Here is a 27,000-nt window from a genome sequence, read left to right on the forward strand (position 1 = left end):
CCCTTTATAAATCAAAACTCCATTGCCCCTTCATAGCCAATAATTGACCACTTCATTACAATCCCTTATGAGATGACCCGGAGTCTAAATACTTCGGTTAATTCTTATTTGGGGTTTGTACTTATGACAACCAATATTTTTTATGTGAGAATTGTTTGTTGGTTTGGAGCTATGCTTACAACGAAGTAATTCTTTTCTATAAGAAGAAAATTTAGACCATCAAGCAAAATCTCATCTATCACACCTCTGTCGAGCTATCACCTCCATCGCACAGTCACCTCCGTCGCGCAGTCACCTCCTTTGACCAGTGACCTCCGTCGCGCAGCAATTGTCGTTTATTGGAACTTGGAACAGCCACCTCCATCGCGCAGCAGCCGTCGTCCCTTAAAGGTGCTCCACCACTTGTCAGTTCACTCGGCGTCGCTGTCTCCCAAGTCCCACTCTCCCTATTGCATGTTCTGTTGAAACCTTGAAGGTGCCTTCGAGCTTCCAGAGTTCCAGGTAATTTTTTTTTAGTTATGAACTTATAATTGTTTGATTGAATCATTGAATAACTGTTGCATGATGAACTCTGATTATGTGAACTCTGATATTGTGAACTCTGTTCGTTGAGTAGCTCTTTGATTTTGTGACATGATGAACTCTGAAACTGTGAACTCTGAACTGATCCTGCTAAACTGAACTGGATTTTGTGACATGATGAACTGCTAAACTGTGAACTCTTTGATTGAGTAGCTCTTTGATTTTGCTTTGCTTACTGAACTGGATTTTGTTGTTTGTTGAATAATTGTGAATAATTTTGAATAATTTTGGATGTTGTTTGTTGTGAACTTGAGAGTTGAGATTATTGGGTTGGATTGCTGGTAATGTTTACGTATGTATGAAAGTATCAACCAAGAACTACCTAGGAATAATAATGCGAAAAATAATTCTGCTTCGAATGAACGTTCTCTTCCTCCCACGACTAGCGAAAGTCAGTCACAAACTTCTAATGTTCGGGGAAAACTGATCCTGCTTGGAGATACGTTGCTTTACAAAATATAAATGGAAAACTGCATTACCAATGCTTATTTTGTCTGAGTACTTTTGGGGGCGGGGGAATTAATAGAATGAAAAAGCATTTGGGGAAGATAGGTGGAGACATTAAGAAGTGTTCTAAGGTCCCATATGATGTAGAAAAATAAATGGAAGGTTTATTGAAAGAGACTCAGAAAAGTAAAACTAGTAAAAGGAAAGTAAGTTTCAACGAAGAGGGTACTGATGAGTGTGAGGATGCAATTGATGAAGCAATAGCGCAAGATGAACAACAAACTCCGAGTCAGTTACCAACTAAGGAGGTTATTGGAGGCCATCCAAAAAAGAAAGCAAAAACCATTATTCCTCCTATGTTTGCACCAAGAACAACTCCGGGAAGTCAACCAAGTCTGAAAAGCGTGTTTCAAAACAAAGAGGCGCTTCATGAAGTTGATAAGCGAGTGGCTAGATGGCTTTTGGATTGTAGGATTCCTTTCAATGCGGTTATGTCACCCTTTTTTCAAGATATGTTGGATGGTGTTTCTGGCATTAGGCCTGGTTATAAAGGTCCTTCTTATGATACATTGAGGGTTAACTTATTAGCCGATCTCAAAAGGGAGTGTCAAATGGTTGTTGATAGCTATAGGTCTGCTTGGAAAGAAACTAGATGTACTCTCATGGCTGATGGTTGGACAGATCAAAGGCAAAGAACATTGATTAATTTTTTGGTTTATTGTTCGAAAGGGTTGTGCTTTGTGAAATCTGTAGATGCCTCAAGTATGGTTAAAAATGCTTCAAGCTTGTGTGACTTGTTTTCAGAGGTGATTGAATGGATTGGGCCTGATAATATTGTTCATGTAGTGACAGATAATGTCGCGAATTATGTTGCTGTTGGTAGGCTTATTAATAAGAAATTTGAAAATATTCATTGGTCACCTTGTGCTGCTCATTGCTTGAATCTTATTCCAAAAGATATAAGCAGTGGTGCACGAAATTGTGATGTCCAGGCTCAAACAATCCCTGGCAACGTGAGCAACTTGGTATGCGCAATCGTAATTACACTTTGATTATGTAAAATTCATGGCTCTTTCTTTCCCTGGCAGTGGCGCCAAGAACATGGTGCCAATACCATGGTTCACAACTTCGATACAACTAACCAGCAAGTGCACTGGGTCGTCCAAGTAATACCTTACGTGAGTAAGGGTCGAATCCCACGGAGATTGTTGGTATGAAGCAAGCTATGGTCACCTTGAAAATCTCAGTTAGGCAAATGTAAATTGATAAGGGTGTTTTCGAATAATAAATAGAAGAAGGGATAGAAATACTTATGTAAATTAATCGGTGAGAATTTCAAATAAGCGAATAGAGATGCCTTCGTTCCTCTGAACCTCTACTTTCCTGCTATCTTCATCCAATCAGTCTTACTCCTTTCCATGGCTGGCTTTATGCAAGGGCATCACCGTTGTCAGTGGCTACATCCCCTCCTCTAAGTGAAAAATATGCTCACATGCTCTGTCACAGCACGGATAATCATCTGTCGGTTCTCGATCATGCTGGAATAGGATTCACCCTCCTTTTGCGTCTGTCACTAACGCCCAACAATCGCGAGTTTGAAGTTCGTCACAGTCATTCAATCATTGAATCCTACTCGGAATACCACAGACAAGATTTAGACTTTCCGGATTCTCTTGAATGCCGCCATCATTCTAGCTTACGCCACGAAGATTCTGATTAAGAGATCTAAGAGATACTCATTCAAGCTTACTTCATGTAGAACGGAAGTGTTTGTCAGGCACGTGTTCATATGGGAGAATGGTGATGAGCGTCACACATAATCATCACCTTCATCACGTTCTTGGGTGCGAATGGATATCTTAGAAGCGAAATAAGATGAATTGAATAGAAAACAGTAGTACTTTGCATTAATCTTTGAGGAACAGCAGAGCTCCACACCTTAATCTATGGAGTGTAGAAACTCTACCGTTGAAAATACATAAGTGAAAGGTCCAGGCATGGCCGTGTGGCCAGCCCCCATGGTCTAAGAACAATGCGTTCAAAGATGATCCTAAGATCCTAAGATGATCAAAAGATTCATAATACAATAGTAAAAGGTCCTATTTATAATAAACTAGTCACTAGGGTTTACATAAGTAAGTAATTGATGCATAAATCCACTTCCGGGGCCCACTTGGTGTGTGCTTGGGCTGGGCCTGAGTGTTGCACATGTAGAGGTCCTTCTTGGAGTTGAACGCCAGCTTTTGTGCCAGTTTGGGCGTTCAACTCTGGTTTTGGCTCCTTTTCTGGCGCTGGACGCCAGGTTTGGGTAGAAAGCTAGCGTTGAATGCCAGTTTACGTCATGAATTCTTGGCCAAAGTATGGACTATTATATATTGCTGGAAAGCCCTGGATGTCTACTTTCCAACGCAATTGGAAGCGCGCCATTTTGAGTTTTGTAGCTCCAGAAAATCCACTTTGAGTGAAGGGAGGTCAGAATCCAACAGCATCAGCAGTCCTTCTTCAACCTCTGAATCTGATTTTTGCTCAAGTCCCTCAATTTCAGCCAGAAAATACCTGAAATCACAGAAAAACATACAAACTCACAGTAAAGTCCAGAAATGTGAATTTAACATAAAAACTAATGAAAACATCCCTAAAAGTAACTAGATCCTACTAAAAATATACTAAAAACAATGTCAAAAAGCGTATAAATTATCCGCTCATCACAACACCAAACTTAAATTGTTGCTTGTCCCCAAGCAACTGAAAATCAAATAGGATAAAAAAAGAATATACTATAAATTCCAAACTATCAATGAAACAGAGCTTCAATCATATGAGCGGGACTTATAGCTTTTTGCCTCTTGAATAGTTTTGGCATCTCACTTTATCCATTGAGGTTCAGAATGATTGGCATCTATAGGAACTCAGAGTTCAGATAGTGTTATTGATTCTCCTAGTTCAGTATGATGATTCTTGAACACAGCTTCTTTATGAGTCTTGGCCGTGGCCCTAAGCACTTTGTTTTCCAGTATTACCACCGGATACATAAATGCCACAGACACATAATTGGGTGAACCTTTTCAGATTGTGACTCAGCTTTGCTAAAGTCCCCAATTAGATGTATCCAGGGTTCTTAAGCACACTCTTTTTTTGCTTTGGACCTTGACTTTAACCGCTCAGTCTCAAGTTTTCACTTGACACCTACACGCCACAAGCACATGGTTAGGGACAACTTGGTTTAGCCGCTTAGACCAGGATTTTATTCCTTTAGGTCCTCCTATCCACTGATGCTCAAAGCCTTGGGATCCTTTTTATTTCCCTTTCCTTTTGGTTTTAAGGGTTATTGGCTTTTTCTGCTTTCTTTTTCTCTTTTTTTTTCTATTTTTTTCGCCTTTTTTTTTTCTGCAAGCTTTGTTCTTTGCTGCTTTTTCTTGCTTCAAGAATCATTTTTATGATTTTTCAGATTATCAAATAACATGTCTCCTAGTCATCATTCTTTCAAGAGCCAACATATTTAACATTCTTAAACAACAACTTCAAAAGACATATGCACTGTTCAAGCATACATTCAGAAAACAAGAAGCATTGTCACCACATCAATATAATTAAACTAAGTTCAAGGATAAATTCGAAACTCATGTACTTCTTGTTCTTTTGATTTAAAACATTTTTCATTTAATAGAGGTGATGGATTCATAGGACATTCATAACTTTAAGACAAAGTTACTACTACTAATGATCATGTAATGAAGACACAAACATAGATAAGCACATAACATAGAAAATGAAAAACAGAGAAAGCAAGAACAAGGAATGAATCCACCTTAGTGATGGTGGCGTTTCCTTCTTGAGGAACCAATGATGTTCTTGAGCTCTTCTATGTCTCTTCCTTGTCTTTGTTGCTCCTCCCTCATTGCTTTTTGATCTTCTCTAATTTCATGAAGCATGATGGAGTGCTCTTGATGTTCCACCCTTAGTTGTCCCATATTGGAACTCAATTCTCCTAGGGAGGTGTTGATTTGCTCCCAATAGTTTTGTGGAGGAAAGTGCATTTGAGGCATCTCCGGGATCTCATGGTGATGAGCTTCCTGCGCCTCTTGAGCTCCATGAATGGGCTCTCTTGCTTGCTCCATCTTTTTCTTAGTGATGGGCTTCTCTTCCTTAATAGGAATGTCTCCTTCTATGAAAGCTCCAGCTGAGTAACATAGATGGCAAATGAGGTGAGGGAAGGCTAACCTTGCCATAGTGGAGGACTTGTCAGCCACCTTGTAGAGTTCTTGAGGTATAATCTCATGAACTTCCACCTCTTCTCCAATCATGATGCTATGGATCATGATGGCCCGGTCTATAGTAACTTCAGACCGGTTGCTAGTGGGAATGATTGAGCATTGAATGAACTCCAACCATCCTCTAGCTACAGGCTTGAGGTCCAATCTTCTTAGTTGAACCGGCTTGCCTTTGGAGTCAATCTTCCATTGAGCTCCTTCTACACATATGTCCATAAGGACTTGGTCCAACCTTTGATCAAAGTTGACTCTCCTTGTGTAGGGGCGTGCGTTCTCTTCCATGTTTGGCAAGTTGAACGCCAACCTCACATTCTCCGGACTAAAATCTAAGTATTTCCCCCGAACCATTGTAACATAGTTCTTTGGATCCGGGTTCCTACTTTGATCATGGTTCTTGGTGATCCATGCATTAGCATAGAACTCTTGAACCATTAGGATGCCGACTTGTTGGATGGGATTTGTTAGAACTTCCCACCCTCTTCTTTGAATTTCATGTCGGATCTCCGGATACTCATTTCTTTTGAGTTTGAAAGGGACCTCAGGGATCACTTTCTTCTTGGCCACAACATCATAGAAGTGGTCTTGATGGGCTTTGGAGATGAACCTTTCCATCTCCCATGACTCAGATGTGGAAGCTTTTATCTTCCCTTTCCCCTTTCTAGAGGATTCTCCGGTCTTAGGTGCCATCAATGGTAATGGAAAAACAAAAAGCTTATGCTTTTACCACACCAAACTTAGAATTTTGCTCGCCCTCGAGCAATAGAAGAAAGAATAGATGAAGAAGAAGAAGAAATGGAGGAGAGGGAGAAGGTGATGTGTTTCGGCCAAGAAGTGTGTAGAGGGGTGTGTTGTGTGAATTTGATGAAGAATGGAGGGCTTTATATAGGGAAGGGAGGGGGGAGAGGTTTCGGCCATATGGGTGGGTTTGGGTGGGAAATTGGTTTTGAATTTTGAAGGTAGGTGGAGTTTATGAGGTAGGTTTATGGGGAAGAGTGGATGGATGTGAGTGGTGAAGAGGTGATGGGGAAGAGAGTTTGAGGTGATTGGTGAAGGGTTTTTGGGGAAGAGTGTTTATGGGGTTGTGTGAAAGAGGGGTGAGAAGAAGTGAGTGGAGGTAGGTGGGGATCCTGTGGGGTCCACAGATCCTGAGTGGATCCTGTGGAGTCCACAGATCCTGAGTAGATCCTGTGGGGTCCACAGATCCTGAGGTGTTCAAGGATTTACATCCCTGCACCCATTAGGCATGTAAAAATGCCTTTGCACCCAACTCTGGGCGTTCAGCGCCAGGTTGGTGGCCATTTTGGGCGTTCAACGCCCATTTGTGTGCCATTTCTGGCATTGAACGCCAGAACCATGCCTGTTCTGGCGTTCAGCGCCCAGAAGCTGCCCATTTTGGGCGTTCAGCGCCAGAACCATGCTCTGTTCTGGCGCTGAACGCCAGACAGATGCTCCTCCAGGGTGTGATTTTTCTTCTGCTGTTTTTGATTCCGTTTTTAATTTTTATATTTATTTTGTGACTCCACATGATCATGAACCTATAAAGACATATAACTAAGAAAAATATAGTTAGATAAATAAAAATTGGGTTGCCTCCCAACAAGCGCTTCTTTAATGTCAATAGCTTGACAGTGGGCTCTCATGGAGCCTCACAGATGTTCAGAGTATTGTTGAAACTCTCCAACACCAAACTTAGAGTTTGGATATGGGAGTTCAATACCAAACTTAGAGTTTGGTTGTGGCCTCCCAACACCAAACTTAGAGTTTGACTGTGGGGGCTCTGGTTGACTCTGCTTTGAGAGAAGCTTTTTCTGCTTCCTCTCCATGGTTGCAGAGGGAGATCCTTGAGGTTTAAACACAAGGGAGTCCTCATTCCATTGAAGGACTATTTCACCTCTGTCAACATCAATCACAGCTCTTGCTGTGTCCAGGAAAGGTCTTCCTAGGATGATGGATTCATCCTCTTCCTTTCCAGTATCCAGGACTATGAAATCAGCAGGGATGTAAAGGCCTTCAACCTTCACTAATACGTCCTCTACTTGTCCATATGCCTATTTTCTTGAATTGTCTGCCATCTCTAATGAGATTCTAGCAGCTTGTACCCCATAGATTCCCAGTTTCTCTATTACAGAGAGGGGCATGAGGTTTATTCCTGAACCAAGGTCACACAGAGCCTTAAAGATCATGGTGCCTATAGTACAAGATATTATGAACTTCCCAGGATCCTGTCTCTTCTGAGGCAATGTCAGTTGATCCAGATCACTTAGTTCATTGATGAATAAGGGAGGTTCAACTTCCCAAGTATCAATGTCAAATAATTTGGCATTTAGCTTCATGATTGCACCAAGAAACTCGGCAGTTTGCTCTTCAGTAACATCCTCATTCTCTTCAGAAGAGGAATACTCATCAGAGCTCATGAAGGGCATAAGGAGGTTCAATGGAATCTCTATGGTCTCTAGATGAGCCTCAGAGTCCTTTGGTTCCTCAGAGGGAAGCTCCTTATTGGTCACTGGACGTCCCAGGAGGTCTTCCTCCTTGGGATTCACGTCCTCCTCTCCCTCATTGGGTTCGTCCATTTTGCTTATGTCAATGGCCTTGCACTCTCCTTTTGGATTCTCTTCTGTATTGCTTGGGAGAGTACTGGGAGGGATTTCAGTGATCCTTTTACTCAGCTGGCCCACTTGGGCTTCCAAATTTCTAATGGAAGACCTTGTTTCATTCATGAAACTTACAGTAGCCTTAGACAGATCAGAGACTAAGTTTGCCAAATTAGAAGTATTTTGTTCAGAGTTCTCTGTCTGTTGCTGAGTGGATGATGGAAAAGGTTTATTATTGTTAAACCTATTTCTTCCACCATTATTAAAGCCTTGTTGAGGCTTTTGATCCTTCCATGAGAAATTTGGATGATTTCTCCATGATGAGTTATAGGTGTTTCCATAAGGTTCACCTAAGTAATTCACCTCTGCTATTGCAGGGTTCTCAGGATCATAAGCTTCTTCTTCATAAGAAGCCTCTTGAGTACTGTTGGATGCAGCTTGCATTCCATGCAGACTCTGAGAGATCATATTGACTTGCTGAGTCAATATTTTGTTCTGAGCCAATATGGCATTCAGAGTATCAACTTCAAGAACTCCCTTCTTCATAAGCGTCCCATTACTCACAGGATTCCTTTCAGAAGTGTACATGAACTGGTTATTAGCAACCATGTCAATGAGTTCTTGAGCTTCTGCAGGCGTTTTCTTTAGGTGAATGGATCCACCTGCAGAAGTGTCCAGTGACATCTTTAATAGCTCAGATAAACCATCATAGAATATATCCAGGATGGTCCATTCTGAAAGCATGTCAGAGGGACACTTTTTGGTCAACTGTTTGTATCTTTCCCAAGCTTCATAGAGGGATTCACCTTCTTTCTGTCTGAAGGTTTGAACATCAGCTCTAAGCTTGCTCAGATTTTGAGGAGGAAAGTACTTGGCTAAGAAAGCCGTGACCAGCTTATCCCAAGAGCTCAGGCTGTCTTTGGGTTGAGAATCCAACCATAATCTAGCTCTGTCTCTTAGAGCAAAAGGGAAAAGCATGAGCCTGTAGACTTCAGGATCTACTCCATTAGTCTTAACAGTATCACATTGGTGCACGAAATTGTGATGTCCAGGCTCGAACAATCCCTGGTAATGGCTCCAAAGCTTGGTGCTTTGATCTTAATTCATAATTGTCACAACTTTGATACAACTAACCAGCAAGTGCACTGGGTCATCCAAGTAATACCTTACGTGAGTAAGGGTCGAATCCCACGGAGATTGTTGGTATGAAGCAAGCTATGGTCACCTTGTAAATCTCAGTCAGGCAGATATAAAGTGATGAAGATGTTTTCGAATAATAAATAATAGAATAGGGATAGAGATACTTATGTAATTCATTGGTAGGAATTTCAGATAAGCAAATGGAGATGCTTTTCGTTCCTCTGAACCTCTGCTTTCCTGCTATCTTCATCCGATCAGTCTTACTCCTTTCCATGGCTGGCTTTATGTGATACATCACCACTGTCAATGGCTACTTTTGGTCATCTCACGGGAAAATGATCCAATGCCCTGTCACGGCACGGCTAATCGTCTGGAGGCATCACCCTTGTCAGTGGCTTCATCTTATCCTCTCAGTGAATAATATGCTCACGCACCCTGTCACGGCACGGCTATTCATCTGTCGGTTCTCGATCATGCTGGAATAGGATTTACTATCCTTTTGCGTCTGTCACTAACGCCCTGCAATCGCGAGTTCGGAGCTCGTCACAGTCATTCAATCATTGAATCCTACTCAGAATACCACAGACAAGGTTTAGACCTTCCGGATTCTCTTGAATGCCGCCATCATTCTAGCTTACGCCACGAAGATTCTGGTTAGGAGATCTAAGAGATATTCATTCTAGCTTAATTCATGTAGAACAGAAGTGTTTGTCAAGCACGCGTTCATAAAGGAGAAGGATGATGAGCGTCACACATAATCATCACCTTCATCACGTTCTTGGGTGCGAATGGATATCTTAGAAGCGAAATAAGAAGAATTGAATAGAAAACAGAAGTACTTTGCATTAATCTTTGAGGAACAGCAGAGCTCCACACCTTAATCTATGGAGTGTAGAAACTCTACCGTATGAAAATACATAAGTGAAGGTCCAGGCATGGCCGAGATGGCCAGCCCCCTATTGTGATCTAAGATAGCATACAACTGATCAAAGATGCCTAATACAATAGTAAGAGGTCCTATTTATAATAAACTAGTCACTAGGGTTTACATGAGTAAGTAATTGATGCATAAATCCACTTCCGGGGCCCACTTGGTGTGTGTTTGGGCTGAGCTTAAGTGTAACACGTGCAGAGGCCATTTGTGGAGTTGAACGCCAGTTTCTGTGCCAGTTTGGGCGTTCAACTCTGGTTTTGGATCCTTTTCTGGCGCTGGACGCCAGATTTGGGCAGAAGTCTGGCGTTGAACGCCAGTTTACGTCGTCAATTCTTGGCCAAAGTATGGACTATTATATATTGCTGGAAAGCCCTGGATGTCTACTTTCCAACGCAATTGGAAGCGCGCCATTTCGAGTTCTGTAGCTCCAGAAAATCCACTTTGAGTGCAGGGAGGTCAGAATCCAACAGCATCAGCAGTCCTTTTTCAACCTCTGAATCTGATTTCTGTTCAAGTCCCTCAATTTCAGCCAGAAAATACCTGAAATCATAGAAAAACACACAAACTCATAGTAAAGTCCAGAAATGTGAATTTATCATAAAAACTAATGAAAACATCCCTAAAAGTAACTAGATCCTACTAAAAACATACTAAAAACAATGCCAAAAAGCGTATAAATTATCCGCTCATCACAACACCAAACTTAAATTGTTGCTTGTCCCCAAGCAACTAAAAATCAAATAGGATAAAAAGAAGAGAATATACTATAAATTCCAAACTATCAATGAAACATAGCTTCAATCATATGAGCGGGACTTATAGCTTTTTGCCTCTTGAATAGTTTTGGCATCTCACTCTATCCATTGAGGTTCAGAATGATTGGCATCTATAGGAATTTCAGATTTCGAATAGTGTTATTGACTCTCCTAGTTCAGTATGATGATTCTTGAACACAGCTTCTTTATGAGTCTTGGCCGTGGCCCTAAGCACTTTGTTTTCCAGTATTACCACCGGATACATAAATGCCACAGACACATAATTGGGTGAACCTTTTCAGATTGTGACTCAGCTTTGCTAAAGTCCCCAATTAGAGGTGTCCAGGGTTCTTAAGCACACTCTTTTTTTGCTTTGGACCTTGACTTTAACCGCTCAGTCTCAAGTTTTCACCTGACACCTTCACGCCACAAGCACATGGTTAAAGACAGCTTGGTTTAGCCGCTTAGACCAGGATTTTATTCCTTTAGGCCCTCCTATCCACTGATGCTCAAAGCCTTGGGATCCTTTTTTTATTTGCCCTTGCCTTTTGGTTTTAAGGGTTATTGGCTTTTTCTGCTTGCTTTTTCTTTTTCTTTCTATTTTTTTTTATTTTTTTTCGCCCTTTTTTTTTTTTGCAAGCTTTGTTCTTTGCTGCTTTTTCTTGCTTCAAGAATCATTTTTATGATTTTTCAGATTATCAAATAACATGTCTCCTAGTCATCATTCTTTCAAGAGCCAACATATTTAACATTCTTAAACAACAACTTCAAAAGATATATGCACTGTTCAAGCATACATTCAGAAAACAAGAAGCATTGTCACCACATCAATATAATTAAGCTAAGTTCAAGGATAAATTCGAAACTCATGTACTTCTTGTTCTTTTGGATTAAAACAGTTTTTATTTTAAGAGAGGTGATGGATTCATAGGACATTCATAACTTTAAGACAAAGTTACTAACTACTAATGATCATGTAGTGAAGACACAAACACAGATAAGCACATAACATAGAAAACGAAAAACAGAGAAAGCAAGAACAAGGAATGAATCCACCTTAGTGATGTCCTTGAGCTCTTCTATGTCTCTTCCTTGTCTTTGCTGCTCTTCCTTCATTGCTTTTAGATCTTCTCTGATTTCATGAAGGATGAAGGAGTGCTCTTGATGTTCCACCCTTAGTTGCTTCCAATAATTGTGTGGAAGAAAATGTATCCCCTGAGGTATCTCAGGGATCTCTTGATTTGCAGTCAAATGTTCTACCACTGAGCTATAGACCCTTGATGGAAGCTTTTGTCTTCCCTTTCCTCTTTCTAGAGGCTTCTCTGGCCTTAGGTGCCATCAATGGTTATGGAAAAAATAAAAAAGCTATGCTTTTACCACACCAAACTTAGAATGTTGCTCGCCCTCGAGCAAAAGAAGAAAGAATAGAAGAAGAAGAGGATATGGAGGAGATGGATGGCTGTGTGTATTCGGCCATATGGGTGGGATTGGGTGGGGAAGAGATGTTGAATTTTTGAAGGTAAGTGGGTGTATGGGTGTGAGTGGTAAATGGAAGACAGAAGGGATGAGTGTTTATTGGGAATAGAGGATGATTGAGAAGAGAGAAGAGAGTGAGTGGAGGTAGGTGGGGATCCTGTGGGGTCCACAGATCTTGGGGTGTCAAGGCATTTACATCCCTGCACCAATTTAGGCATGCAAAATGCCCTTGCACACAACTCTGGGCGTTCAGCGCCAGGTTGGTGCCCATTTTGGGCGTTCAACGCCCCTTTGCTGCCATTTCTGGCGTTGAACGCCAGAACCATGCTTGTTCTGGGCGTTCAGCGCCAGGATGCCCCCATTCTGGGCGTTCAGCGCCAGAACTATGCTCTGTTCTGGCGTTTGAACGCCAGACAGATGCTCCTCCAGGGTGTGATTTTTCTTCTGCTGTTTTTGATTCCGTTTTTGATTTTTTTGTTTATTTTGTGACTCCACATGATCATGAACCTAAGAAAATATGAAAAAAAATAATAATAGAGTTAGATAAACATTGGGTTGCCTCCCAACAAGCGCTTCTTTAATGTCAATAGCTTGACAGTGGGCTCTCATGGAGCCTCACAGATGTGCAGAGCTTTGTTGAGACTCTCCAACACCAAACTTAGAGTTTGGATATGGGAGTTCAACACCAAACTTAGAGTTTGGTTGTGGCCTCCCAACACCAAACTTAGAGTTTGACTGTGGGGGCTCTGGTTGACTCTGCTTGGAGAGAAGCTTTTTCTGCTTCCTCTTCATGATTGCAGAGGGAGATCCTTGAGTTTTGAATACAAGGGAGTTCTCATTCCATTGAAGGACTATTTCACCTCTGTCAACATCAATCACAGCTCTTGCTGTGGCCAGGAAAGGTCTTCCTAGGATGATGGATTCATCCTCTTCCTTTCCAATATCCAGGACTATGAAATCAGTAGGTATGTAAAGGCCTTCAACCTTTACTAATACATCTTCTACTTGTCCATAAGCCTGTTTTCTTGAGCTGTCTGCCATCTCCAGTGAGATTTTAGCAGCTTGCACCCCATAGATTCCCAGTTTCTCTATTACAGAGAGGGGCATGAGGTTTATTCCTGAACCAAGGTCACACAGAGCTTTAAAGATCATGGTGCCTATGGTACAGGGTATTATGAACTTTCCAGGATCCTGTCTCTTCTGAGGCAATATCAGTTGATCCAGATCACTTAGTTCATTGATGAACAAGGGAGGTTCAACTTCCCAAGTATCAATGCCAAATAATTTGGCATTCAGCTTCATGATTGCACCAAGAAACTTGGCAGTTTGCTCTTCAGTAACATCCTCATTCTCTTCTGAAGAGGAATACTCATCAGAGCTCATGAAGGGTATAAGGAGGTTCAATGGAATCTCTATGGTCTCTAGATGAGCCTCAGAGTCCTTTGGTCCCCCAGAGGGAAGCTCCTTATTGATCACTGGACGTCCCTGGAGGTCTTCCTCCTTGGGATTCACGTCCTCTCCTCTCCTCTCAGGTTCGGCCATGGCGCTTATGTCAATGGCCTTGCACTCTCCTTTTGGGTTCTCTTCTGTATTGCTTGGGAGAGTACTAGGAGGGATTTCAGTGATCCTTTTACTCAGCTGGCCCACTTGTGCTTCCAGATTTCTAATGGAAGACCTTGTTTCATTCATGAAACTTACAGTGGCCTTAGATAGATCAGAGACTAGATTTGCTAAATTAGAAGCATTTTGTTCAGAGTTCTCTGTCTGTTGCTGAGTTGATGATGGAAAAGGCTTGCTATTGCTAAACCTGTTTCTTCCACCATTATTAAAGCCTTGTTGGGGCTTTTGATCCTTCCATGAGAAATTTGGATGATTTCTCCATGTTGAGTTATAGGTGTTTCCATAAGGTTCACCTAAGTAATTTACCTCTGCTATTGCAGGGTTCTCAAGATCATAGGCTTCTTCTTCAGAAGATGCCTCTTGAGTACTGTTGGATGCAGCTTGCATTCCATGCAGACTCTGAGAAATCATATTGACTTGCTGAGTCAATATTTTATTCTGAGCCAATATGGCATTCAGAGTATCAACTTCAAGAACTCCCTTCTTCATAGGCGTCCCATTACTCACAGGATTCCTTTCAGAAGTGTACATGAACTGGTTATTAGCAACCATGTCAATGAGTTCTTGAGCTTCTGCAGGCGTTTTCTTTAGGTGAATGGATCCACCTGCAGAAGTGTCCAGTGACATCTTTGATAGCTCAGATAAACCATCATAGAATATATCCAGGATGGTCCATTCTGAAAGCATGTCAGAAGGACACTTTTTGGTCAACTGTTTGTATCTTTCCCAAGCTTCATAGAGGGATTCACCTTCTTTCTGTCTGAAGGTTTGAACATCAGCTCTAAGCTTGCTCAGCTTTTGAGGAGGAAAGTACTTGGCTAAGAAAGCCGTGACCAGCTTATCCCAAGAGTTCAGGCTGTCTTTGGGTTGAGAATCCAACCATAATCTAGCTCTGTCTCTTACAGCAAAAGGGAAAAGCATGAGCCTGTAGACTTCAGGATCTACTCCATTAGTCTTAACAGTATCACATATCTGCAAGAATTCAGTTAAGAACTGAAAAGGATCTTCAGATGGAAGTCCATGAAACTTGCAGTTCTGCTGCATCAGAGAAACTAATTGAGGTTTAAGCTCAAAGTTGTTTGCTCCAATGGCAGGAATGGAGATGCTTCTTCCATGTAAATTGGAATTAGGTGCAGTAAAGTCACCAAGCATCTTCCTTACATTATTATTATTTTCGGCTGCCATCTCCTCTGCCTGTTCAAAAATTTCTGAAAGGTTATCTCTGGATTGTTGTATTTTAGCTTCTCTTAGTTTCCTTTTCAGAGTCCTTTCAGGTTCTGGATCTGCTTCCACAAGAATGTTCTTATCCTTGCTCCTGCTCATATGACAAAGAAGAAGGCACAGAAAAATAATAATAATAATGGAGATCCTTTATGTCACAGTATAGGGATCCCTGTGTGAGCAGAAAAAGAGGGGGAGATAAAGGATGTGATGTAAAGGAAGAAATGCAACTGTACGAATGGAAGAGATGTGAGATGAGATGTTAGGATATGAATGAATAAATAGAATAGGATGGAGGAGGGATAATTTTCGAAAATTATTTTGAAAAAGAGTTAGTGATTTTTGAAAAATGGTTTTTAAAAAATGTTAGTAATTTTCGAAAATTTTTGAAATCAAAAATAAAAAATAAAAATGATTAGTTAATTAAAAAGAAATTTTTGAAAAAGAGGGGAGATATTTTCGAAAATTAGAGAGAGAGAGTTAGTTAGGTGGTTTTGAAAAAGTTAAGAAACAAACAAAAAGTTAGTTAGTTAGTTGAAACAAATTTTGAAAAGATAAGAAGTTAGGAAGTTAGAAAAGATATTTTGAAAAGATATTTTTGAAAAAGATAAGATAAGAAGATATTTAGAAAGTAGTTTTGAAAAAGTTAAGAAACAAACAAAAAGTTAGTTAGTTAGTTGAAACAAATTTTGAAAAGATAAGAAGTTAGGAAGTTAGGAAAGATATTTGAAAAGATATTTTTGAAAAAGATAAGATAAGAAGATATTTTTGAAAAGATATGATAAAATTAGTTTTGAAAAAGATTTGATTTTTAAAATCACAATTAATGACTTGATTCATAAGAAATCACAAGATATGATTCTAGAATTTAAAGTTTGAATCTTTCTTAACAAGCAAGTAACAAACTTCAAATTTTTGAATCAAAACATTAATTGATTATGTTATTTTCGAAAATTTGGTATAAAAATAAGAAAAAGATTTTTTGAAAAATATTTTTGGAATTTTCGAAAATAACTAATAATTTTGAAAAAGATTTGATTTTTGAAAATAGATTTTGAAAAAGATAAGATTTTCAAATTGAAAATTTGATTTGACTCATGAGAAACAACTTAATTTTAAAATTTTTTTGAAAAAGTCAACTCAAATTTTCGAATTTGATGAGAGAAAAAGGGAAAGATATTTTTTTTATTTTTGAAATTTTTATGAAAAACATGAAAAATATGCAATGCATGAAATTTTTAGATCAAAACAATGAATGCATGCATGAATGCTATGAATGTCAAGATGAACACCAAGAACACTATGAAGAACATGATGAACATCAAGAACATATTTTTGAAAAATTTTAAATGCAAAGAAAACATGCAAGACACCAAACTTAGAATTCTTTAATGCTTAGACACTAAGAATTCAAGAATGCATATGATAAACATGAAAAGACACAAAACATGAAAACATCAAGATCAAACAAGAAGACTTACCAAGAACAACTTGAAGATCATGAAGAACACTATGAATGCATGAATTTTCGAAAAATGCAAGATGCACATGCAAATGACACCAAACTTATAACATGACTCAAGACTCAAACAAGAAACAGAAAATATTTTTGATTTTTATGATTTTCTAGTTTTTTTTTTGGATTTTTTTTTTCAAAAATTATATGAAAAATAAAAAATAAGGATTCCAAAATTTTTAATATGAATTCCAGGAATCTTGCCATGTTAGTCTAAAGCTTCAGTCCAGGAATTAGACATGGCTCACTAGCCAGCCAAGCTTTCAATGAAAGCTCCAGTCCAAAACACTAGACATGGCCAATGGCCAGCCAAGCTTCAGCAGGTATGGATACTTTTCATGTATAGAACAAATCAGTGTGTGAGAATCTCTTCATTTGTGATGACAAGTTGAAACCCCAGTCCAAAAATTAGACATGGCTTACAGCCAGCCAGGCTTCAACAAATCATCATGAAACACTAGAATTCATTCTTAAAAATTTTGAATAAAATTTTTGAAAACATTTTTATTATTATTATTTTTTTTTTCGAAAACACATGAGAAAATTTTGAAAATATTTTTGAAAAATTTTTGAAAAGAAAACGAAAAGAAAATTACCTAATCTGAGCAACAAGATGAACCGTCAGTTGTCCAAACTCGAACAATCCCCGGCAACGGCGCCAAAAACTTGGTGCACGAAATTGTGATGTCCAGGCTCGAACAATCCCTGGTAATGGCTCCAAAGCTTGGTGCTTTGATCTTAATTCATAATTGTCACAACTTCGATACAACTAACCAGCAAGTGCACTGGGTCGTCCAAGTAATACCTTACGTGAGTAAGGGTCGAATCCCACGGAGATTGTTGATATGAAGCAAGCTATGGTCACCTTGTAAATCTCAGTCAGGCAGATATAAAGTGATGAAGATGTTTTCGAATAATAAATAATAGAATAGGGATAGAGATACTTATGTAATTCATTGGTAGGAATTTCAGATAAGCGAATGGAGATGCTTTTCGTTCCTCTGAACCTCTGCTTTCCTGCTATCTTCATCCGATCAGTCTTACTCCTTTCCATGGCTGGCTTTATGTGATACATCACCACTGTCAATGGCTACTTTCGGTCATCTCACGGGAAAATGATCCAATGCCCTGTCACGGCACGGCTAATCGTCTGGAGGCATCACCCTTGTCAGTGGCTTCATCTTATCCTCTCAGTGAATAATATGCTCACGCACCCTGTCACGGCACGGATATTCATCTGTCGGTTCTCGATCATGCTGGAATAGGATTTACTATCCTTTTGCGTCTGTCACTAACGCCCTGCAATCGCGAGTTCGGAGCTCGTCACAGTCATTCAATCATTGAATCCTACTCAGAATACCACAGACAAGGTTTAGACCTTCCGGATTCTCTTGAATGCCGCCATCATTCTAGCTTACGCCACGAAGATTCTGGTTAGGAGATCTAAGAGATATTCATTCTAGCTTAATTCATGTAGAACAGAAGTGTTTGTCAGGCACGCGTTCATAAAGGAGAAGGATGATGAGCGTCACACATAATCATCACCTTCATCACGTTCTTGGGTGCGAATGGATATCTTAGAAGCGAAATAAGAAGAATTGAATAGAAAACAGAAGTACTTTGCATTAATCTTTGAGGAACAGCAAAGCTCCACACCTTAATCTATGGAGTGTAGAAACTCTACCGTATGAAAATACATAAGTGAAGGTCCAGGCATGGCCGAGATGGCCAGCCCCCTATTGTGATCTAAGATAGCATACAACTGATCAAAGATGCCTAATACAATAGTAAGAGGTCCTATTTATAATAAACTAGTCACTAGGGTTTACATGAGTAAGTAATTGATGCATAAATCCACTTCCGGGGCCCACTTGGTGTGTGTTTGGGCTGAGCTTAAGTGTAACACGTGCAGAGGCCATTTGTGGAGTTGAACGCCAGTTTCTGTGCCAGTTTGGGCGTTCAACTCTGGTTTTGGATCCTTTTCTGGCGCTGGACGCCAGATTTGGGCAGAAGGCTGGCGTTGAACGCCAGTTTACGTCGTCAATTCTTGGCCAAAGTATGGACTATTATATATTTCTGGAAAGCCCTGGATGTCTACTTTCCAACGCAATTGGAAAGGCGCCATTTCGAGTTTTGTAGCTCCAGAAAATCCACTTTGAGTGCAGGGAGGTCAGAATCCAACAGCATCAGCAGTCCTTTTTCAACCTCTGAATCTGATTTCTGCTCAAGTCCCTCAATTTCAGCCAGAAAATACCTGAAATCACAGAAAAACACACAAACTCATAGTAAAGTCCAGAAATGTGAATTTATCATAAAAACTAATGAAAACATCCCTAAAAGTAACTAGATCCTACTAAAAACATACTAAAAACAATGCCAAAAAGCGTATAAATTATCCGCTCATCACACATATCTGCAAGAATTCAGTTAAGAACTGAAAAGGATCTTCAGATGGAAGTCCATAAAACTTGCAATTCTGCTGCATCAAAGAAACTAATTGAGGTTTCAGCTCAAAGTTGTTTGCTCCAATGGCAGGAATGGAGATGCTTCTTCCATGTAAATCGGAATTAGGTGCAGTAAAGTCACCAAGCATCTTTCTTACAGTATTATTATTTTCGGCTGCCATCTCCTCTTCCTGTTCGAAAATTTCTGAAAGGTTATTTTTGGATTGTTGTAATTTAGCTTCTCTTAATTTTCTCTTCAGAGTCCTTTCAGGTTCTGGATCTGCTTCAACAAGAATATTCCTGTCCTTGCTCCTGCTCATATGACAAAGAAGAGGGCACAGAAAAAATAATAATAATATGGATCCTTTATACCACAGTATAGGGATACCTGTGTGAGTAGAAGAAAAGAGGGGGAGATAAAGAATGTAATGTAATGGAAGAAACACAACTGTGAGGAGGGTTGAGATGTGAGATGAGATGTTAGTAAATGAATAAATAAATAGAATAAGATGGGAGAGGGAGGATTTTCGAAAAATATTTTTGAAAAAGAGTTAGTGATTTTCGAAAATGGTTTTTGAAAAATGTTAGTAATTTTCGAAAATTTTTAAAATCAAAAATAAAAATAATTAGCTAATTAAAAAGAAATTTTTGAAAAAGGGGGGGATATTTTCGAAAATTAGAGAGAGAGAGAGTTAGTTAGGTAGTTTTGAAAAAGTTAAGAAACAAACAAAAAAGTTAGTTAGTTAGTTGAAACAAATTTTGAAAAGGTGAGAAGTTAGGAAGTTAGAAAAGATATTTTGAAATCATATTTTTGAAAAAGATAAGATAAGAAGATATTTTTGAAAAGATATGATAGAAATTAGTTTTGAAAAAGATTTGATTTTTAAAATCTCAATTAATGACTTGATTCCTAAGAAATCACAAGATATGATTCTAGAACTTAAAGTTTGAATCTTTCTTAACAAGCAAGTAACAAACTTCAAATTTTTGAATCAAAACATTAATTGATTATGTTATTTTCGAAAATTTGATATAAAAATAAGAAAAAGATTTTTGAAAAATATTTTTGGAATTTTCGAAAATAACTAAGAATTTTGAAAAAGATTTTATTTTTGAAAAAGATTTTGAAAAAGATAAGATTTTCAAATTGAAAATTTGATTTGACTCATAAAAACAACTAGATTTTAAAAATTTTTGAAAAAGTCAAATCTAATTTTCGAATTTATGAGAGAGAAAGAGAGAAAGATATTTTTTTGATTTTTGAATTTTTATGATGAGAGAGAAAAACACTAAAAAGATGCAATGCATGAAATTTTTAGATCAAAACATGTGATGCATGCAAGAATGCTATGAATGTCAAGATGAACACCAAGAACACTATGAATGTCAAGATGAACATCATAGACACAATTTTGAAAAATTTTTAATGCAAAGAAAACATGCAAGACACCAAACTTAGAATTCTTTAATGCTTAGGCACTAAGAATTCAAGAATGCATATGAAAAACAATAAAAGACACAAAACAAAAAATCATCAAGATCAAACAAGAAGACTTGCCAAGAACAACTTGAAGATCATGAAGAACACTATGAATGCATGAAATTTTCGAAAAATACAAGATGCACATGCAAATGACACCAAACTTATGACATGACTCAAGACTCAAACAAGAAATAGAGAAATATTTTTTATTTTTGTGATTTTCTAATTTTTTTGGATTTTTTTTTCGAAAATTATATGAAAAAGGAAAAAAAATAAGGATTCCAAAATTTTTAACATGAATTCCAGGAATCTTGCATTCTTAGTCTAAAGCTTCAGTCCAAGAATTAGACATGGCTCACTAGCCAGCCAAGCTTTCAATGAAAGCTCCGGTCCAAAACACTAGACATGGCCAATGGCTAGCCAAGCTTCAACATGTAATTCAGACATGACACGCCTGACATACTCATTCCCAAAGGAATTAGACATGGCTTTACAGCCAGCCAGGCTTCAACATACTTCATGAAACACTAGAATTCATTCTTAAAAATTTTGAATCTAAAATTTTTTTTGAAAACATTTTTTTCGAAAACAGATGAGAAAATTTTAGAAATATTTTTGAAAAATTTTTGAAAACAAAACAAAAAGAAAATTTCCTAATCTGAGCAACAAGATGAACCGTCAGTTGTCCAAACTCGAACAATCCCCGGCAACGGCGCCAAAAACTTGGTGCACGAAATTGTGATGTCCAGGCTCAAACAATCCCTGGCAACGTGAGCAACTTGGTATGCGCAATCGTAATTACACTTTGATTATGTAAAATTCATGGCTCTTTCTTTCCCTGGCAGTGGCGCCAAGAACATGGTGCCAATACCATGGTTCACAACTTCAATACAACTAACCAGCAAGTGCACTGGGTCGTCCAAGTAATACCTTACGTGAGTAAGGGTCGAATCCCACGGAGATTGTTGGTATGAAGCAAGCTATGGTCACCTTGAAAATCTCAGTTACGCAGATGTAAATTGATAAGGGTGTTTTCGAATAATAAATAGAATAAGGGATAGAAATACTTATGTAAATTAATCGGTGAGAATTTCAGATAAGCGAATAGAGATGCCTTCGTTCCTCTGAACCTCTACTTTCCTGCTATCTTCATCCAATCAGTCTTACTCCTTTCCATGGCTGGCTTTATGCAAGGGCATCACCGTTGTCAGTGGCTACATCCCCTCCTCTCAGTGAAAAATATGCTCACATGCTCTGTCACAGCACGGCTAATCATCTGTCGGTTCTCGATCATGCTGGAATAGGATTCACCCTCCTTTTGCGTCTGTCACTAACGCCCAACAATCGCGAGTTTGAAGTTCGTCACAGTCATTCAATCATTGAATCCTACTCGGAATACCACAGACAAGGTTTAGACTTTCCGGATTCTCTTGAATGCCGCCATCATTCTAGCTTACGCCACAAAGATTCTGATTAAGAGATCTAAGAGATACTCATTCAAGCTTATTTCATGTAGAACGGAAGTGTTTGTCAGGCACGTGTTCATAGGGGAGAATGGTGATGAGCGTCACACATAATCATCACCTTCATCACGTTCTTGGGTGCGAATGGATATCTTAGAAGTGAAATAAGATGAATTGAATAGAAAACAGTAGTACTTTGCATTAATCTTTGAGGAACAGCAGAGCTCCACACCTTAATCTATGGAGTGTAGAAACTCTACCGTTGAAAATACATAAGTGAAAGGTCCAGGCATGGCCGTGTGGCCAGCCCCCATGGTCTAAGAACAATGCGTTCAAAGATGATCCTAAGATCCTAAGATGATCAAAAGATTCATAATACAATAGTAAAAGGTCCTATTTATAATAAACTAGTCACTAGGGTTTACATAAGTAAGTAATTGATGCATAAATCCATTTCCGGGGCCCACTTGGTGTGTGCTTGGGCTGGGCCTGAGTGTTGCACGTGTAGAGGTTCTTCTTGGAGTTGAACGCCAACTTTTGTGCCAGTTTGGGCGTTCAACTCTGGTTTTGGCTCCTTTTCTGGCGCTGGACGCCAGGTTTGGGTAGAAAGCTGGCGTTGAACGCCAGTTTACGTCGTCAATTCTTGGCCAAAGTATGGACTATTATATATTGCTGGAAAGCCCTGGATGTCTACTTTCCAACGCAATTAGAAGAGTGCCATTTCGAGTTCTGTAGCTCCAGAAAATCCACTTTGAGTGCAGGGAGGTCAGAATCCAACAGCATCAGCAGTCCTTCTTCAACCTCTGAATCTGATTTTTGCTCAAGTCCCTCAATTTCAGCCAGAAAATACCTGAAATCATAGAAAAACACACAAACTCACAGTAAAGTCCAGAAATGTGAATTTAACATAAAAACTAATGAAAACATCCCTAAAATAACTAGATCCTACTAAAAATATACTAAAAACAATGTCAAAAAGCGTATAAATTATCCGCTCATCAAGCAGCATGCCACATATTTCTAACCTTGCAACACATGTTTTGAAGATTACCGTGTTTGTGTATAATCATATGGTGTTCTTGTCCTGGCTAAGACAAAGAACTGATTGGAGAGAGATTGTTCGTCCATGTGCAACTCGTTTTGCCACTGTCTTCCTCACATTGATGAGTATCTTTGAGCGCAAATCGGATTTACAATCATTGGTTGTTGATACACACTTTACCGGACACAAATTAGGAAGGAGTGCTAATGGTAGAGCTGTGAGTGCAATTATCCTAGACAATAAATTTTGGGATGATTGTTTTACTGCATGCCAAATTGTGAGTCCGTTGATTGGTAGATGCCGATAATAAACCATCATTGGGGATTGTTTATGAAGGTATGCTGAGGTCAGAAAATGGAATCAAAGAAATGTTCAAGCAAAGGAAGACTGCATATCAACCTTACACAGAGATTATCAACTCAAGATGGGACAAACACTTGAAAAAAAGTCTTCACGCAGCAGCTTATTTCTTAAATCTTGCTTGCTTTTTTTCTGAAAATTATAGAGAAGCACCTGATGTCATGCGAGCTTTACTTGATCTTGTTACATTGCATTGCAAGGTTAATAATTTAGATTCATTTGAGGTAATGAAAGAAATACACTTATATAGAGATCGAAAGTAAAGCTTTGATAGGCCTGAAGCTGTTCCAGTTGCAAAAAGACTTCAACCTGCTAATAATATATGTTTGATAATAAGCTTTAGTTATTTGCTTATTTTATGTTTTGGTTTCCTTAATTTGATAACTGATACTTGAGATATGGGATTGTAACTTGTAGATGAATGGTGGAGGTTGTTTGGTAGTTCTACTCCATGTTTACAAAACATGGCAGTTCACATTCTTAGCCAAGCATCTACTTCTTCAGGGTGTTAAAGGAATTGAAGTCTTTTTGATCAAATTCATACAACAAGAAGGAATAGATTGGAGCATGATAGGCTAAGTGGTATTGTGTATGTTACATATAATTTGCGTCTTAAATCCAGGTAATATATATTTCATCCTTTTATTTCATATCATTAGATTTTGTATAGTTAATATACTAGGCTTATCATATATTGTATTTAATTTGTTAAGAAGGAAAGGAAAAAAAGAAAGCAAAAGTTGCAATATGATCCAATCGATATTGAAAGTATTGATATGGTTGATTTTTGGGTGAGGAAAGAGGTTGTTGAAAAAGAGCCTGATCTTCCAAGTAATATTGAAGACTTGCTTGGTGAGTATTATAGTTTATTGATCAGACAATAAATTACAATAGCTTTGATCTTTAATTTATTGATAATGTGTTATATTTTGTTAGATGAGATTGATGCTGATTTAGATCAAGGTGGTGGTGGTGGTAGTAGTAGTACATTTTATGCTGCACCACTTGCTTTTTCTGGTCCAAGTAGTGGAAATGAAGGTGATGATATCAATGACACAAATCTGCAGCAAGTTATGGAGGATTCTGATGATTGATGACAAACTTGGATCATTTTGATGTTGCTATGTTATGTTTGATTGGTTGTTTTGTTTTTTGACTTTTGAATTTATATTTGAATGAGATTATAACATTCTGGTTTATGTAGTACTTTTAAATTAAATGATATTTTAAAGTTTACATTAGAGTATAATTATATTTTTATGTGTTTATTTATATTTTATTTATTATTTTATTATAAAACGATTTTTTCGGTTCAACCACGGTCGAATCGGTTGAACCTATGAACCAGTGAACCAGTAGCTAGAGCGGTTCGATGACCGGTTCATTTTTCAGAACCTTGCTGTAGAGAGTATAAATCAATATATGTATATACCAAGTGAGGCCCCAGAAGTTATCGAAGGAAATCGCCCTCCGGTTAATTGGCCAGTTGCAGGGTGTTCTGGCCCAGCCCAATAAGGACCGGAGGTCCACCCGACCTACTTCCGAATCTGGCAGGTCCCCGACCCGCCCGAGCTAACTCACCTCTCGTGAAGTCATCCCCTAGTGAGGGTCTGGATAGCTAGTTGATGCTTCCAAACACATGGGCCTAAATAAAAGGCTCACTCGACGAGTACAGATAAAGGGAGGGAGACATACCCTTCCCCAGCTACGTCATTCTTTTATCCTAATTAGCCGCCTCATCGTACGGACACTTACTTTAGTATTGAATAATTTTCAATACAAAGATTTTGAGATACATCGATGCAACACTAGTTAATAACACTAATCCTAGGAATGGAAATACAAGTAGAACCTAAATTACACCTAGATTCGACCTTAGGAGTTGAATTTGTACTAGGAATTGAAAAAAAAAAACTAAATTGAAATTCCTATGTGATTCAACTTTATTAGAAGAATCACTTCTAGCAAAAGAAAAATTTTCTGTGGAGTTAAAATTACTTAAATAATTTTTAAAGAAACTAAATAATTTGAGACATCTTGCTCTTTGGCCATGACAAAATATCCTCGAACTATTGTCTTTTAAGAACAACTACTCCCACCCAATAGGAGGAAAATAAAGTGTTGGCTGACGAAACTTCACATTAAGTTCTTCTGAAGTTAGAAAATAGCCTTCACAATTATAAGAATTAAACACCTTGTCGACATTAAGTAGTTTCAATTTTTCATTATACACCTTAAAATTGACATGTATCTGCTCCACATAAAGGCTCGAATATGCTTTTATCACTTCAGATTTTTCTTCATCATTTCAAAGAAGAATGCTCTGATGCACGGTCTAAGGTACAGTTCCAACGCCATGGATCCAATCTCGTCCAAGCAAGTCATTATAACTAGCATTTGAAGATATAACCACAACGACAGTATTTCGATACGAAGACCCCACCTACACTCGGAGAGTCGCTAACCCTTTTGCAGGGGTCAATATACTGCTATAATCAGTTACTAAAATATTAGTAGGGATCAGGTCATCAAAATGCTTCCCTACCTTGATCAACATCCGTTCTGGCAATAAACTAATTGTTGCCTCTCCATCGACCAAAATTTTGTTAACACAAATACCACTCATGTAAGCTGAAACATGCAATGGTCGAAGGTGTGACTTTTGCTTTTCGGTTGGCGTTTGGAAATATTCCAATTTGTCCTCTGAAAAAATAAAAGCAAAAGCCTCTTCGTCTTTCACATCATAATACTCATTCGGTTTCCCTTTATATTCCCGCAAGTACTCAGTTGGTATAATTGAGATAGTGCTTACCATTTTGTCATCTCCTTCATCGAAATATTCTTTGTCCAAGTCAACACCCTTTTCTTTATCATCAACTGGAGCTACAACAACAGCATTGCCTTTTTCAAATTTAGCTGGTGAAGGAATCCCTTTAGGAACAGTTTCTCCATCAGACGAAAAAAATATTCGGGAATGAATGGAAGGGGTTGCTCCCTTGTCTTTGGAATTCAATAATTCCTTTTGCATCATCTGTCGTCCATACTTACCACCTCGATTTCCTCTAGTTTTTTCTCAAGGATATGGATAACAACCTCAATTAAAACCTCGATGACCCCTTTGAGGATTACACCTATAATGCGCATCTCAATTACGAAACTCCTGACAATTTCTTATCCATTACACACCTAAGACTTGCGAATGACTCATCAAAGGGGAAAAATTCCTTTGAGAAACTCAAGAACTTTGTCCCTCTTAATATCGAGGAAGTTGCCTCTGACAAATTTGTTCCTCCTTATGAGCTAATTCTTTTTTCATTCTTTCTTTCTCAAATATAGTTGCAGTGTCGGCATCAAACACAACATTACACCGAGGACACAAAGACACATCTCGATTCTTTAATTTTTGTTGCATAAGAAACTCCAACAACCCTTCACCAACACCTGGATACACTGCTTGAACATTGGTTTCAAAATCCCTCAAGGCAGTATCAAATTCATAAGTAAAACCAACCATGTTACTTTCTAAAAAGGGCTCTGCCAAAATTTGCACCAGCATCGAAAGGATCAGAATCAACCTTCATATCTTTCTTGCCATTATCAAACTTCAATCTTCCTTCCATAATTTCTTTTAAATCAAGTCCCTAAAATGGAC

General features: G+C 38.6%; 1 protein-coding gene and 2 non-coding genes across 3 annotated transcripts; all 3 read left to right on the plus strand.

Moving 5' to 3' along the window:
• Positions 1-1,184: 1,184 nt before the first annotated feature.
• LOC112721744 (uncharacterized) lies at positions 1,185-24,442 on the plus strand. Its single transcript, XM_025772779.1, has 5 exons — positions 1,185-1,904; positions 22,993-23,197; positions 23,286-23,572; positions 23,766-23,778; positions 24,285-24,442. The coding sequence occupies exons 1-5, from the start codon at positions 1,185-1,187 to the stop codon at positions 24,440-24,442; spliced, it is 1,383 nt and encodes a 460-aa protein (XP_025628564.1).
• On the plus strand, positions 8,633-8,740 carry LOC112725193 (small nucleolar RNA R71). The gene has a single exon (XR_003164317.1). It is a non-coding gene; the product is annotated as a small nucleolar RNA R71 (small nucleolar RNA).
• Positions 14,501-14,608, plus strand: LOC112724676 (small nucleolar RNA R71). The gene has a single exon (XR_003163828.1). It is a non-coding gene; the product is annotated as a small nucleolar RNA R71 (small nucleolar RNA).
• Positions 24,443-27,000: the final 2,558 nt, after the last annotated feature.

Source organism: Arachis hypogaea, chromosome 11 (genome assembly GCF_003086295.3).
Source record: "Arachis hypogaea cultivar Tifrunner chromosome 11, arahy.Tifrunner.gnm2.J5K5, whole genome shotgun sequence".
Classification (NCBI taxonomy): Eukaryota; Viridiplantae; Streptophyta; class Magnoliopsida; order Fabales; family Fabaceae; genus Arachis; species Arachis hypogaea.

Bases quoted from the DNA above. Each gene is read 5' to 3' on its own strand.
- LOC112721744 (XM_025772779.1), top strand. From the start codon at position 1,185: ATGGAAGGTTTATTGAAAGAGACTCAGAAAAGTAAAACTAGTAAAAGG. The intron at 1,905-22,992 runs GTTGGTAGGCTT...CATGTTTTGAAG, and splicing joins ATGTCGCGAATTATGTTGCT to ATTACCGTGTTTGTGTATAA. The intron at 23,198-23,285 runs GTAGAGCTGTGA...GTTGATTGGTAG, and splicing joins ATTAGGAAGGAGTGCTAATG to ATGCCGATAATAAACCATCA.